The sequence below is a fragment of the Microcebus murinus genome, chromosome 26 (genome assembly GCF_040939455.1).
Source record: "Microcebus murinus isolate Inina chromosome 26, M.murinus_Inina_mat1.0, whole genome shotgun sequence".
Lineage (NCBI taxonomy): Eukaryota > Metazoa > Chordata > Mammalia > Primates > Cheirogaleidae > Microcebus > Microcebus murinus.
The window spans coordinates 19,197,462-19,214,488 of NC_134129.1; the positions used below are offsets into that span (position 1 = coordinate 19,197,462).

At 36.1% G+C, this 17,027-nt stretch overlaps 1 protein-coding gene across 1 annotated transcript in view; it reads left to right on the plus strand.

The window, feature by feature from the left end:
• Positions 1 to 17,027, plus strand: part of GABRG1 (gamma-aminobutyric acid type A receptor subunit gamma1) — a 69,983-nt gene that overhangs the window by 16,953 nt on the left and 36,003 nt on the right. The window contains exons 2-3 of the mRNA XM_012743043.3: positions 5,202 to 5,350; positions 15,570 to 15,637. Of these exons, the coding sequence (XP_012598497.1) occupies positions 5,202 to 5,350; positions 15,570 to 15,637 (217 nt within the window). The remainder of the gene's footprint in view (positions 1 to 5,201; positions 5,351 to 15,569; positions 15,638 to 17,027) is intronic.

Genomic DNA, 17,027 nt, shown 5'->3' on the forward strand with positions numbered 1-17,027 from the left:
AATTATTTTCTAAGTGCAAAAGACAAGAATTCAGATGTCTTGATCAAGTATATCTACCTGTTATCTGAGTTTTAAATTGATTAACTGATTACCTTGCTACAAAAACTGTATTAGCCATTACTTGCTTGTAGAAGATAAGAGAGTATGGCAACCTAAAGCGGTAACGATGTGAATAATCAAATTTGATATTTACCTTTTAAGAAGCATGGTGGAAGTTTTCCTGTGAGCATGTAATGATTAATTAACTATATCAAAAGTGTGGAAAAGAAAGTAGCAGTCATGAAATATTTACTGTATTTACTTCCCATTGAATTTCTCCCACATAGATGCTCAGTTCTAGTCACAGTAACTGTCTTTTTTCTTCCCATGGAGTATATAAATGACCTCATCAGTGCATTTCTCTTGCAATCATACCATTTTTTTTTCAAGCTATGGGGAAACTGTCTATCAATATTCCTGCAGGGTTTAGTCATATTCTTAGGGCAACTCATTAAGCTACTCTGAGCTTCATCTCTGCTTTCTTAACAGATTGATGGAAGAGGCTTTTTTGTGTGTCAGAACCAGGACATTTGCAGTCACCTTTGTGTGAACTATATACGGGGTGACTATATAATTCATCATCCAAAGTAGGTCATTTTGTGAGTGAGAGAGTTGCTATTAAAAATTAGGACAACAGGTATAAACCAGGATTGTCCTGGAAAAAAAACAGGAGTTTTAATGGGTGTTTATGCTGTGCATGAAAAATAATTTATATTAATTTATTGACTTGCTACAGGCATATATTATTTCCCTCGTGATAAAGATGGATTCCCTTCATGATTATGTGCCTTGCCTTTACTTAAATTAACTCTTATTTATTAGCCCAAACTTGTTCGTTATGTAAAAGAAAGGTAACGCAGTCATCAAAGTATTTTTCACATGCAGTCATTTCTTATGTCATCAGAGAAATGTGCATAATAGATTAAAATAACTAAGCTTAGTAAGACAAAAAGAAACAAGTAACGATATACTATGTGACTGAAAAACTTTCTTTGGTAAATAGTTGCAGGCTGCAATTGAAAGATGGCAGTAGCAGAAGCCTTCAAGAAGCAGATGCCATGATGAGATTAGACAGGAGAAAGGGGAATGGGAGGAAGAGGGCATACATGGGCAAGGAAACAATGGATGTTTACGTCTAGGAAATAGAGGAGGAAAGAGGAAGTTTGATCAAAAGAGTCTGGGAGTGCAGGGCTCTTCTAAGAAAGTTTTGGCCAGGCCAGTGGGTGTCCTCCAAGACACGTTGCCCCTCCGAGGGGCCCCTGGTCTGACAGGGATTTGGTCTGCACTGACCACACCCCGTGTTCAGGTGTGGCCTGAGAGCTACCTGGGAAAACCTGAGTCAGGTGTGGACTCCCTGCTGACCCCCAGTGCTGGCAGCTGGGCTGGCAGGCAACGAACCTACCATGCAAGAGGTAGGTCCTCTTGCCTATCATGGCAAGAGAACCAAGGTGCAAATTTTCAAGGCTGCCACAGCCATTTTCTTGACAGAGGCGAACACTCTACCTCTCTCTCTAAATTTAATTATTTATTTTTTTATGATTAGAAATTTATTCCAGAGCACTATCTGGTAGGTGAGTCAAATGAACTCCTTTTCACATATTATAAAATTTGAACGGGAAGACTTGTAGGATACTATTAACATACAGAAAAAAAAACCCCCGAATTTTCTATAGCCCCACTAGTGTAGAATATTAAGTGTGTATATTACGCTGTTTTCTCATCAAATCTTTTAAGTAATTTTATAATAGTTGATGATGGAAACAAATTGTTATGTTATTTTTTCATGGGCTATCCAATTATAAACATAATATCATGTTTTTATAGACTCTTCACAGCCAGCAGTTCAATGGATGTGTACATTCTGTTATGTGACTATGTCATTATTTATTTAAACATACTGCCATTGTTTAAAAATTGTGCTATCGTGGACAATACTATGATAAGCATATTTATGCGTATCATGCATATTTATGCATGGCATTTTTCTATATCACTTGTTTTAATAGTTTTCTTCTTCACTAAAAAATAAAATCATTGAGATCAAGACTACAATTTTATTTGTCTTTGTATTCTCAGCATTTAGCACATTCTTAATATGTGATATTTCCTCTATAAATGAATTACAACATTCAGTTGGAGATTGAGAACACATAACTTTTTCATCAGAAATTATGTGATTCCTTGGGACTATTATAATATTTTCTCAGAGGTACAGGACTGAAGCACCTAGTCACATACAATCCAAATATACTTCCTAATTATATACCCTAAGCCTTGCTGTGTTCATCTGAATTAGGAAATTGCTAATAATAACAATAAAAACATCAATAATTATAATAAATGATTAGTGAAATTATATAATCAGATGTCTAAAATTGTTTCCGATAGAGTCATACTTACATCATTTAAGATAAGTTCTTAAGCATGAGGCTGGAAATTCTCTGAGAACTATTTATAAAAATCATACTTGATTTTCCCAAAGGAATAGTCATTTAAAATGTGTAAACATTATAAAAATCTCTTAGCCTCTAAAAGACATCAGGACATCAAGTATGCAATTAGAACTGTGTTTTTAAAATTATGATAAGTACTTTTTAATCACTAAAGTAATACCAATATAATATTAAAAGTAATTAAAGAATATTCTGAAGGCAATTTAGATAGCTTAGGGGGAAGGTATAGACAAAATTAACTATAATAAAATTTCCATCCTGTTATTGCCAGAAATGAGGAAAGATGGCTTTGCAATATTATTGAGGTCAATTTTTATATTACTTGTGTGCTACATGGGAAAAAGAGGATATAAATCATTATAAGCATGCGGTTTTTGGATTACCCAAATGCTGCTACCATAAAATATAGAAAAGACTTCCATTTTTTTTTCTGGTAACTTCCATCTGACTACAATTATATTTCAAGGAAAGACCAACTGCTTAGATGTGCTCTAGCCTGCCTATATCCACCTGATGTTTCATTCTATAAAACCAGGACCGAGGAACCCTAAAACCTGGGTTGTTGTCAATATCTCAACACGTCTAATAAGAAAAAAAAAAAAAAAAAAAAACTTTCCAGAAGGCCATACCGGCTGGGATTCATAACACTTCAGTATTTTCCAATACTTTATTTGTATACGTATTTATTTATTTATTTGGAGAAAATAATAGGAAATTTTTTGAAGGAGGAAATCATATAACAATATTTCAGTACTGCATGCGTCACAAAGTTAAATACAGCGGGGATAAAATTGTTCTGATGGCGATTTCACTAAGAGTGTGTATTTAACTGGGGCAGCGTAGGTAGGAGGAACTGGTGGGAATCTAGAATAGTAAAAGTGAGGCATGTGTTACTGAAACATCTCTCCCTGTGTTGTTTTTCTCAAATGCTCCATGCAAATAAAATTGACCATGCGGGAAGCTATCAGCTGGGGTATGTTAGGTTATCCTGTGGTAACACATCTCAGTGGCTTACAACCCTAAATATTGATTCCACACTCAAGCTGCACGTTTATTGCAGTTCACTTCTGGCTCCACCCAAGACTCTTTTACTCAAGAGAGGGAAGAGATGGAGGAGGCTCTGTCTCTGAGTATGGCTGCTCTCTGGCAGGATGAGAGAGACATAGGAAACTTCACTGACACTAAACCTTCTTCTCCATAGTGATGCACGTCACCTACATGTGCCATTGGCCACAACCAATCACAGGGCCACACCTGAGTTCACCAGGACAGGATGGATAATCCCTCCTGCAGGAAGAAGTAGCTCAGGTCACGTGACCAAGTTAGAAGTTTGTGGGGTGAGAAGTATAATTCCTTGACAGGAAGAAGAGGAGAAAAAATGAGGATAATAGTAATGCATCCTATCATATGTTGATCATACCTATTAATGTAACTATTGTGAAGATGAAATGAGATGGTAAATTCTTTGCAAGTTACATTTTAATTTACCGTGTTAATATAAAAGTAGATGGGGCAAAAGAGATCTGAATGGGTAATGTAAAAAGATCAACTAAATATATTAAGATGAAGTGTAGAATATTTACTGCTAAGAAGGGAGCACATCTTTGACGTATATATAAATAATCTAGTGAATTACAGTTTTACTCAATATTACCCATGTTAGTTTGTAGTTTTTTAGATCCCTTTTCACTGGAGCACTAGAGATTTACTAAAATAGGGTCTGTTGTTAAATCTAGAATAATTTTATTCAAACGAAGATGCAATTACTTATGAGTGATAAAAATAAATGTATTGCTTTTGATGAACTGTAGGTGAATATCTATATTACTGAATGCTTCTACCGTAATTCAGAAGCATGCCGAATCTTTATGCTTTTAAGCACACAGGTTTAGCAGGAAGAATTAGTTAGGGTTTGATTCTCGGTTTTGCTAAGAAATAGGTTTGTACTTTCCCTAGTTTCCCGTGATCTTCAGTTTTCTCATTCATAAAATAAAGGGGGTTATTTGATCTCTCAAATCTCATTCCTAGTCCTAAAATTTTACAGTTATTTTCTCCTCCCCCAAATATATGTGGAGGGTGAGTCACCCACCGATGATTTGATGATCAATTTTTGAAAAAGTTCTTGGATTAAGATGTCTGGGTTCTCAGACTTTAAAGGAATGAGCATGAGTGTGTACAACATATTTTCCTTTTTTTTTTCCAAATCTTTCTTCACTCATATTCCCTTAATTCTGTTCTATATATTTGTTTTAAATGCATTTTACCAGACTGATTATTAATATTACATCTTTTCCTGTTAATATTTTTTACCTTTTAGTTTTTATTTTGGTTGTAGTAGTTTAGGGTCACAACACATGGTTGTGCAGATTGTGTATTGCACAAAACTAGGGAACATTATTCACATTTTCAGCATAACCTGTAAGCATTAAAGCATAACCTATAAGAGCTTTAATGACAGATGTTTACTTTAATATTATGTACTGTATTTATTGCACTTAATTCTTAAAGTTTGAACATTATGACATAAGGACAGCTCAACTGAGAAAAGTGATAGTCCTACTGAAAGTAAGACTGACTTACTGAATTTCTGTGAGGATTTTTCCATCTTACTACTTCCTTACATAATTATAATACTCAAACTATTTTTTTTCTCTATATGCAATTTGGTTGAGTTTTTTATCCTTCAAATTTTTCTTTGAATTATTCTAGTGCTGATAAAGCAGATGATGAAGAGGATGAGGATTTAACAGTGAACAAAACTTGGGTCCTGGCTCCAAAAATACATGAAGGAGATATCACACAAATTCTCAACTCATTGCTTCAAGGCTATGACAATAAACTTCGTCCGGATATAGGAGGTAAGTCTGAGTTATCTTTCTGGGATTTGGGTGACTATGAAAAAATACCTGGTGCTAGTTTAATCATTTATCTCATATTCCTTGAGTGTGTTAGAGACTCTACTGGATTTGAAGATTACTTGGAGTGGTCACTCATAGTTTGCGAGTTCATGGTCTGAAGTAAGAAAAATAGACGTGTAAGTGTTTTTAATGTAATCAACTGTTACAACAAAGGGTGACAGCAGAATTGTTTATTGAATGCCAGTAGGATATATGAAAAACAATGGAGATTTCTACATGATGGTGTCTTCTTTCAGAGAAGATTTTTTTTTTTTTTTGGTTATCAGGTTGAGTAAAGGAAAATCACTGTCATTTTGTTCAACACTGGTATAATTCCCTTTGTGAAAATTTCCTTTTTTTCCTAAGACATAGCAATTTGAGATGTCTCAACTGACAGCCTGAGGTTTATAGCAAGAGCTTCTCTCCCTGGTGGCTCAGACATCCCTAAAATAGCTGGACTTGCTCCATGATATTTTAGATGTTTAGCAGCTGTTTATATTCAGTTTGTTAGCATCATATCGTACACGTGTACACTTCAGTGATTAGCAAATGCCTTGAGGGGAAGTGGCAATGTGGAATGTCCAATTAAACTCCTTGTGGTTTCCTTTATTCTAGGGAAGCCTTAGCTGTCTTGACAGCCCTTAGCTCCATGTTTCGTCTCTGTAGCCCAAAGAGACAGCCACATTTCTCTAAGCCACTATGTTCTGTTCGGTCACGAGTGTCGTACAAATGAAACAGCAAATCTACCAAGGGGAGAAAGTGGCCAGGGAATAATGCAGAGCTCACATCATTTTATTTTTCTTCCTTCTAGAAAATTATTGCATCAAATCTCACCTTTTAAAAATTATTTATTTATTTATTTATTTTATTTCAGCATATTATGGGGGTACAAATGTTAAGGTTACGTATATTGCCCTTGCCCCCCTCCCTCCTCGAGTCAGAGCTTCAAGCATGACCATCCCCCAGACGGGGCACATCTCACTCATTATGTGTGTATACACCCAGCCCCTCCTCCCCCCTCCCACCTGCCTGACACCTGATAAATGTTATTCCTATGTGTCCACTTAGGTGTTGATCGGTTAGTACCAATTTGCTGGTTGAGTACATGTGGTGCTTGTTTTTCCATTCTTGAGATACTTCATTTAGTAGAATGGGATACAGCTCTATCCAGGAAGAGGTGCTATATTACTGTTGTTTCTTAAAGCTGAATAGTACTCCATGGTATACATGTACCACATTTTATGAATCCACTCATGTATTGATGGGCACTTGGGTTGTTTCCACAGCTTTGTAATTGTGAATTGTGCTGCTATAAACATTCGAGTGCAGGTGTCTTTTTCATGAAGTGACTTTTGATCTTATTGGGTAGATGCCCAGTAGTGGGATTGCTGGATCAAATGGTAGATCCACTTGTATCGCTTTGAGGTATCTCCACATTGCTTTCCACAGAGGTTGAACTAGTTTGCAGTCCCACCAGCAGTGTAGGAGTGTTCCTCTCTCTCCGCATCCACGCCAGCATTTGTTGTTTGGGGACTTTTTGATAAAGGCCATTCTCACTGGAGTTAAGTGATATCTCATTGCGGTTTTGATTTGCATTTCCCTGATGATTAGAGATGTTGAAATCGCAGCTGTCTTAATTGATCTCTTTCCTTCAACCATCAGTGTGTGATTTTAAGACATAAGTTTGATAGTTGTTTGATTTAGATGGATATTTTGATACCAATTAATCAACACACAAAAAATAAGTCTGTCCTTCCACTTACTCCTCATAATAATGCTTCACTATTATTATTTAAGTATAATAATAATGCTTCACTGTTATTATTCAAGTATCTATTTTCTTTCTATCATGTAAGTTTCCTAAAAGTAGAATTCACCATATCCCTAATTGCTAAAAGAATTTGTGAAACATAAATAGGGCTCACTTAATATTTATGGAGTATTTGTGGAAGAGAACCCAGTGAATATATTATATATATTTTTTATTCCATGTGTAGGTGTTTTGATAGTTGCTCTATTCCATGAATTTTACCTTTTAAGTCCCTTTATTTCAGATCAAGGTATGAACGGTCAAATTTCATGCACACCTGTAATATCATCAGATCAATACATTGGATTAATGTCCTAGATACATTGATGATTGTATCATGCATAGTAGCATTTTTTCTGTGCACCAGAATATGCACTATAAATGACTTAATTGTTGAAATGATCTTTGCAGGCATTTTTTTTTTTTTTGTCCAAAATTCATGTTAGCACCTTTTCTCTTTGGTTTTGCTATGGAAACTTATCTAACCAATGTATTGAGGTCTTCTAAACTGAATGGGGAATTATTAAAAGTTTTGTTTATCTAGTAAAGCTTTTATTACTTCATGGCGAATATTCTTTTCCTTTCTCTTAATAACTTTTAAGGTAGATTCTACGACCTTCGCAATAGTTTCAGTTATTTAAGCAGTTCAATGCAGTCTTAAAAAATTAATGTTTAAACAGATTTAAAGCTATCGTTCTCTGAAGGGGCTGGGCAGACAAGTGCCACTAGACAGACACTGGGGGTGGGGTGGTGATAAGGGAAGTATAGTGTGCCCTGTTCTTTTACTCCACGTCTTCAATCCTTCTAGGTTTCTGGCAATGGAGACATGGGGAAGACGTGTAGAAGAATGGTCCATGTGTCTAACTGGGTGCGGTTTCATCCTTTAGTTGTTACTTCCTTTTGGGATAACACCAACTGGCCTTAGGTGGATTTTGAGCGGTGGACGTGCAAATAATGACTCTTATGGGTAGGAGGGCATGAGTGGTTTTTGTTGTTGTTCTTAGGCATTCTGTACTGTGGCATGGGAAATCCGGGGGCTTTTCTCTGTCTGCCACCTGCCTCAGCTCCTTTCATCAGCAATCTGTTTGAAGTTTTGTGCCCTGGTGCACAAGTCTCTGAGGTCAAGAAACTGATGAGATTCTTCCAGTGCAGTTATTTTCCTTTAGTATACTTTATAACCACAAGAAATAAAATATCCTAGATGTGCTAAAGAGTTGGTGTGCAGATCTTCCACTGCTTTTTTTTCCCCTTTGAATCCCACCACTCCTCTCGTTTTCCCTAATCACATATAGGATAAGGAGCAAGTCTGCTCCTAAAGAGATAATTTAAGTAGAGATGAGAGACCAAACTTCCATTCTCCTAAGAAGAACCATTCCTGGGATTATATATTCATTTATATATATGGGAATATATACATATATATGTCCCTAACTATAAGGTAGGTTGGGATGAAATGATTTATAATAAAATATTTTGCATTCCATATACAAAAGCCCAGGCATAGATAGGCTGGGAGAAATGATGAGGCTGCTAGATGCTTGAATTTATATATAGAATCACTACATATTGGAAAGCCAGACAGGTAAAGTGATATATGTGTTTGGTAACAGTGACTCCAATACTACCGTGTTCCCCCGAACATAAGACAGGATCTTATGTTTATTTTTCCTCAAGAAGACACCCTAAGGCTTATTTTCAGGGGATAAGTTATTTTTTTTTTTAAGTACGGTACAACCATCTACATTAATTCAAATAGAGTGAAGTCATCTTCTTCTGGAACATCATCCTCACTCTCCAAAGCCCAAATTCCATCCTGAATTTCTTGCGACTCTGTTTCCTTTAGAACCATCAGCCCCGATCTCTCATGTGGAGCACTAGAGCTCTCACGGGGCGGATGAGAGCTCGTCTTCTTTACTGCTCCTCGATGAAATGCATGGATTTGTGCAGATGCGCTGCGTAGCCACGCCCGTCACTAGGTATTATTTTCGGGGTAGGACTTCTATCGTGCAAATGCTCAGAAATCCTGCTAGGGCTCATTTTATGGGTAGGTCTTATTTTCGGGGAAACATGGTACGAGCAGCATTGTAATTGGTGGTGTGGTTAGCTCAAACAGTGTATACAACTCTTGGTAAAATTAAGAACAAAATAAATACCATCTTCCTATGTTTTATACAATGTATTTCTGAAAAATTCTTGAAAAACACAAAAATACTTCGTTTTTATATGTATAAAAACGGTTATCTTCTAAACTCATATTATAACACACATATTTTTCACATACATGAATGGACATCCAAAACCTCGCTAAATGCAGAACAATTTTTTATTACGTGTGACTGGTTTGTGAATTTCATGGACTTCATCCACTAAATATTTTTACCAAGAATCCCACCCAAATAGGAAATTTGCGAAATAATCTGCAGGGGTCATTGTTGTTGAGAAGTCCTGCTAAGCATTGCTCAGTAGAACTTTCTGCAGTGACGGAAATATTGTTCTGCACTGTCCATTTTTTTGTGACCACTAGCCACATGTGGCTTTTCTGTACTTGAAATGTGGTTAGTGTGGCTAAGAAAATATGTTTTAATTTTATTTAAATGTGATTCATTTCTATTTAATTTAAAAACACTCATATGTATCTACTGGCTATAGTATTAGACAGCATAGTCTGATATATACATATATATATACATATTTATATAAATATATATTTATATATAAATTAAATATTTATTATATATAAATTATAATATATAATATATATTATATATTATATATATTTATATATAAATTATATATATTTTTTATATAAATATATATATATTTTAGTCTTAAGAACCTATTTATCCATGTGCACCTTTTTGTCCATATGCATACAAGTATTTATTTATCTGCAGGTAACCTGAGAAGGATGATTGTGGAGTGGTGGTTGACATTTCCTTGTTACTAACACTTTAGAAGAAGTATCTGGACCCAAACTTGATATATGTCTTTGGGTTGAGGACCTATTAGGCTGTCTCATATAGGCAACTAGGAACCCCTTAATCATAAGTTATTTCAAAGTCTCTGTGTGATATGGGCCTGGAATTTTCTTTTCTGGAAGATGTTTAATTATAAATTCAACCTCTTTAATAAATACAGGCTCTCTGTTAATCGGATCAAGATTTTCTTTTAGTTTTGTTGAGTTTACTAACTTTTGTTTTCATTCTTGTTTTGAAAAAAGATTAATAATGTCCTTATGGTTTTTTCCTGATTCATGGATGATGTCTAAATGTAACTTAATTTCTAAATATTTAAGGGATTTTTTTCAAGATATTTTTTTCTGACTAACTTCTATTTTAATTTTGCTTTGGTCAGCATATCTGCTTTTATTATTTCAACCTTACAGAAGCACAATGCAACCACCAAAGCCATAAAGATGATATTTATGTAATACCACCATTGAATACTCAGCCCCAATTTCCAATTGTCTCAATGATGTATTTATATCATGAGGATCCAGTTCAGAAATAACCATTACTGTTTTTGGGTTTTTTTGTGTGTGTGTGTGTGTTTTATTTTTATTTTTTTGGCTTGTTTTTGTTTTTTGCCTCTCTGGTGAATTCTACCAAATATACAAGAAGGAAATAATATAAATCTTACATAACCTCTTCCAGAAAATACAGAAGGAAAGATTCCCAACTCGTTTTATAAAACCAGCATAATCCTGATAACTAAATTAGACTGGGAGAGTACAAGAAAAGAGAATTATTGACTAATATAGCTCCCAAATGTATCACTTGAGTGAAACAGTTGGTACTTGAAGGAATTATTTGCAGATAGAAACAGATGACTCCCTCAAAAAAAAAAATAACTTTTTTAAAAGGCTCATAGAATTTTGAACACAGCTTGGTAAAAATAAACCTGAATTTGGGTAAAGACTGGAAAAGAATCTGAAGGCGATCAGTGTCTAAGAGCGTTTACACCAGGTGGCTCCTTTCTTTCTTGGAATTGTACCTGTACCTCTTGTAAACAATAATATACTTGGTTACATGAAATTTTTAAATGGGAATAAAATTCATACAACATAAAGAAAACCAAAGTCTGTGCATGATAACTGCAATATCTGGATCAGTGGGACCTTTTTTTTTTTTTAATGCCTATTCTGGGACAATAAGAAAAGTCTGTAGAACTTACTCTTCAGAGCGAGAATTTTTAGTTGACCTACATTAATTTTAATATGAAAAGTGACCAAAAAGCTACCTAATCAATTAAAGATATCTTATAGAAATTGAAATAAGTGTGTCAGAGAAAGCATGGTTAAGATAAATTATAAAGAAAATATTTTTAAAAATCCATTTGAGTGTATATTTTCTGATTAATAAGCCAATTCCCACCCCTAGAACTGCTTGTCCTTGCCTTCAATATCTGGAAACTGAACGTGGAAACCATATTGATCTCACTGCTTTCTTCTTTTTAAAATCTGTACATTTTTCATCCTCTGTCTGTTCTCAGGGTGTCCTTTATTGCCCCGGACCTGTATTCTCTCTATATCCTGACTCCCACTGGGAGTTTATCTACTTATATTCTGGTGAGCTACTTACAGCAAAGTACTTAGAATCACAGCACAGACAGAAGCCTTGCAAAAATAATCCAGTGTCATCTCTACCTGCGTTCCCCATACAAAAAAAAAATGCAATTTGTTGTGGCAGTACATGGTTTTCTTACCTATTGTTACACTATTGCAAGAAAGAGATCTTTGTCCCCTTGTATGCTCATGAATTAAACATAATCTGTGCCCACTTTCAAGACATTATTTAACGAGCCTGGAATGACAATCCCCTTTTAGTTTTGGTTTCCAAATTTTGAATTAAACTATGTTTTCCTTTTGAAGCAGTGCTAAAAATCCTGCAATTGAACAAACTCTGGACTGAGAAAATCATAGTGTTAATAAAGACTACTTACTCAATTTCCAAGAAGCCTGTGTTTTAAGTAATTTTACCCACAAGAATTGTTTATAGTAATACGAACATGGCAATGAGTCATTACTAAGGAGCAATTACAGATTTCAGTTGTTTTCCTCATAACTATACACTTGGAAGCACATAATCACTAGCTGTAGTTTCAAATTTTATCTGAGATACTTTAGTGTACTTTCAGGTTTTTTCTTCTTTGTGATTTGGGGCTGCACACTCAAAGATAAGATAAAATACCAATAGCCCAGAGTTATAAAATGGGACACAGAATAACTCAAAAAAGATGCATAGTTTGCAAATATATATTTAACAATTACTGAGTATCTTCTTTATCGATAGCAACGTTGTATATTGGATTTACTAATGTGATTCTTTTTTGATCCCCATCCTTGCTTTATGTTGATCATGAAGTATCTCAGTGTCTCCAATCCCAGGTGACTCATGCCAGAGTTAAGATTTTTTATGACATACGTAAGTCCATCTTGTAATCGGCTAAGAAATGTTGATATCAGGAAACCAGGGTAGCTCACTTATATCTGAAACCTTCTACATTGTAAATATGGGAAGCATATCTTGTGAATAAAAACGTCTCCAGGAATCATTTCTTTCTCAATGGAGTTAATGTTCATCTCTGAATATTATGAAATCAAAGCAGGTCTGCAGTGTTGGTTGATCTATCAGTTTAATTGAAAAAAAATAAACCTAATTATATAAGCGTGGTACATTGCTTATATCAGTTATAAATGCTTATTACTGGTAATAAATATACTTACAAATAGGAATAATAAATCAATTGTCTTGTTAATTGGCTTTCATAAAATCATTTTGTAAATCTAGCTGTAATTAGCTTAATTATATGATATTTATTGGCTAGAATTCATAGCTAGTCAGGAACAAATGACAAACAGTTAAAGCAACTCATCTCAGAAGGCATCAGCCTAAGTTAAATTGTAAAACCTTCTGTACGTGATACATCCTTCTTTTATTTAAGATATCTAATTGCTGGCTGGCAGACTGAATTACATTTTCAAGTAAGGTAGAGGTTTAGAAACTTATACTTTTGCATACTGAAACTATTTCTAACTAATCTCATTAATTTTTCTAGTTAATAAAATATGAAATGTCATGTAATAAAACGTTTTCTGGAGGCAAAACAAACTATGTAAGTGTGTGTTTTCCCAAGTGTTAACTTTTTCTAATCGCAAGGGATAAAAATACTGTTTTTGAAGTTGTATTGCGACACTGTTTTGAAAAATACCTTAAGTTCTCCTTTGAAGTTTGGTAGCTTGAGGGCTCTGTCAGACTGAAAAATGCCAATGCGGGGAAACTGAGGCCGGCTACCTACGCAGACATGGCTGTGTATTATGTCAAGAAATACATCTGACAGGTGGATCACAGCGTTGGAATTATAAGAGTGATAAATACTATGTCAGAAAGGGAATACAGATAAAGGCTGGCAAGGAGAACTGAGCAAATATGACCAACAATATGCCACAAAAACAGAGCAACTTTCCACCTACAAGAAAAGTTTGCTGCTTTATCTCTGTAATTCTCTGTTGAGAAGTGTGACAGATTTTCTCCTAGGAATGTGTTTCTCCTTCTTGTCTACCTCTGGCATCCTTTACACCCACTCCTCAATAAGTATTTGCTGAGTCACTAAATTAATCTTTTACATCTTCTTTGGTGCTAGCGATGGGTGGAGTAAAAGAAACTGAAAAAAAGGTTTTACAGAAAACAGAAAAACATATGAGTCTATGTTATCATTATGATGATAAATCTCATTAAAGAAAGCCAAAAATACCTGGTGAGTCTCAAAAGCCTAAATCATGATCAGAGATGGCATTCCTGTAGATATTTGCTAATTATGTTTATTTGGTAAGCATTCGGAAGGCTTACCAGTGATATACATTTTAATAGAACAAAAATATCGTTATGTGTTATTTAAAAATTAACTGGAAAAACACTAATGATTACATACAAAACACAATTGGCAAGGTCTACAGTGATGTCCATGAAGTGCAATCTGTGGGAATTAGGTGAAAATATGCCTTACACTGCATCCAACTATAAACAACCTAAAGGAATACTGTTAATAAGGGAAGAAGGAAGGAGACATGAACAGATACATATTAAGCTCCTCATATGAACCAGACTTGGAGGTACTACGTTTCCCCAAAAATAAGACCCACCCATAAAACAAGCCCTAACAAGATTTCTAAGCATGTGCACCATAGAAGCCCTACCCCGAAAATCAGCCCTAGTGATGGGCGTGGCTATGAAAATCAGCCCTAGTGATGGGCGTGGCTATGAGAATCAGCCCTAGTGATGGGCGTGGCTATGAAAATCAGCCCTAGTGATGGGCGTGGCTATGAAAATCAGCCCTAGTGATGGGCGTGGTCATGAAAATCAGCCCTAGTGATGGGCGTGGCTATGAAAAATCAGCCCTAGTGACGGGCGTGGCTGCGCAGCGCATCTACACAACCCATGCATGTCGTCTCGGAGCGGGAAAGAACACGAGCAGCCCTTCTCATCTGCCCCATCATGACAGCTACTATCCCAGAGGTGACCGGAAAGGTGCGGACAGCCCCACCAACAAGGTTGGCTCCCCCTGTCAGGTCCCGGCCATCCTGTGCGTGCTGCAAGCTGAGGCTTTGAGGGGAAAACAACACATCCCCTGAAAATAAGCCCTAGGGTGTCTTCTTGAGGAAAAATAAATATAAGACCCTGTCTTATTTTCAGGGAAACAAGATAGTTTCTTAACATATATTATGTCCTTTAATCCTCATAATTATACTTCAAATCCCAGTATGTGCTGAAACTGGCCCATATTGACTCATGATAGCCTCTTATGAAGTAACATATAATATATACTAATATTACATATAGCCTTTGCATTCAATGATTTCACATTGATATATTTAAATCAGCCATTGTGGGAGTATTCACGGCATAGAAATCAACAAATTAGGGGCTCATCCCCTCTCTCTGAGAGCAAGGTCATTAAACATTTACCGGTGTACTTCTGGTGAGCACTAAGTGTAAGTACATACTACCAAAAATCCACTCCAATCCTAAAATCTGTGGCTATTTCAGAACGAATCATCTAGCAAATTTTTTTACTGAATTAACTTCCTGAATTTTAGTGGATGATTGAGATGTTTGAAATATTTTTAGGCTGCACATTGGAGTTTTTTTTTTCCATTAAAAACATTAATTTTTAGTTATTATAATTGATTTAAAAACTAAAAGATGTTAATATTTTTGTGGCAGGCCATGTTTCCGCACTTCATAATGAAGAATGTTTTACGATGGAAATGGTAATTTTACCATTGGTTATGAAGATTCATTGAAAACTAAAATTTATTTAAAACGACCTCTGATTACATGTTTGACCATTCTTTGTGTTGGTACTTTGCAGTGAGGCCCACGGTAATTGAAACTGATGTTTATGTGAACAGCATTGGACCAGTGGATCCCATAAATATGGTGAGTGCGGAATGTTAAAAATAGTTATGTGGCATAGAGATCTCCAGTATATACCACCATTATAAAACAAGCGTGTGAATATTTTTTTGATCGCTAATTCCGAACGACTTCAGATCAACCTGTGCTATGTCTACTTGCCAGGTGTTGGAAACCGGAGCTCAAACATCCCTGCATCCAAGAATTTTTAGCCTGTTGTTCCAGTGCACTGTGCTTGGTAGGGCTGGGTGAGAGCATGGAAAATTATCAGCTGATCCATCAAGAATGGATCCTTGAAAAAAAATCCAGGAGAAAAAAAAAAATCAGAAAGGCTGAGGGGGAGGTAGTCAGAGAAGAAAAGGAACTCACTGGCAGAGAAAGCAGAAGAATTAAACATCCCGAGAAGATCAGGAGAACTCCCAGCAATTAGACGGCACTGGAACAGATAGTGCAAGGTGAGGAATTGAGTGAGGCCAAAGGAATGACTAAGAAGGGCCTTATCGAGGATGGCTTTGTACGCCACAGAAATAGGAAGCCTATGAGTGGTATTGCGTGTCGTGTGAATTGTATCCTTTCAGAGAAATGACTGCAAACTTTTTATCATGGGAGTGTCATAGGAAGATCTATATTTTCAATATATCACACTTCACAGTGTAGAACAGTATATAGAAGACCGTATAGGAGATAGAGGTAAGGGTCCAAGTTCAGGGTTAGAGAGACCAATTAAGAGGTTGTTGCATTAGTCTGGGCAGGTGAGTTTCTCAGAATCTGGGGACTCCTCAGTTACGTGTAGGCTGACTCCAAGGTAAAGAGATGAAGAGACTTTGAAGATGGTAGAGTCCTTATTTAAGGGAGGTAATGCAGTACAGGCATGTGTGCCCCAAATGCTCATGGGACATTGAAGAGGAGCTGTCCAGCACCACTTTGATCCTCCTGCCGCGCAGAGAAGATGCTAGGACTGGATCTAGATGTAGATCAGGAAGGGAAAGGAGACAGCAGCACACAATATATAGCTTAAGACATCAAGAATGTGTGAGATGATCCCAGGGAAAATTCAGATGAAGAAGATCACAGGTCTGAGGACCGGATGGCATAAGGAAATCAACGTATGTAAAACAGAGGTGGGTGAAAGAGAAGTGCAGGAAAGTCTGAGGGGTAGAAGAACTAGGGAAAGATGATATACTACACAATCTGGGAGAGCGAATAAGATGAAGGAGGAGGAATACTAATGCATTGCAATCGTATATGAGGATCTAAGAAGAAAGGGGTTAAACTGGGACCGTGGGCTTTGGCAGGTGGGTGGTGTTGGTTGTGTCTCTTACACGAAATTCACTGGAATGGTAAAGGTAGGGAAGGGTTAACAGCTGGATGGCACATCAGCCTTCCATCCTCAGAATTGGTCTCAGATCTGAAC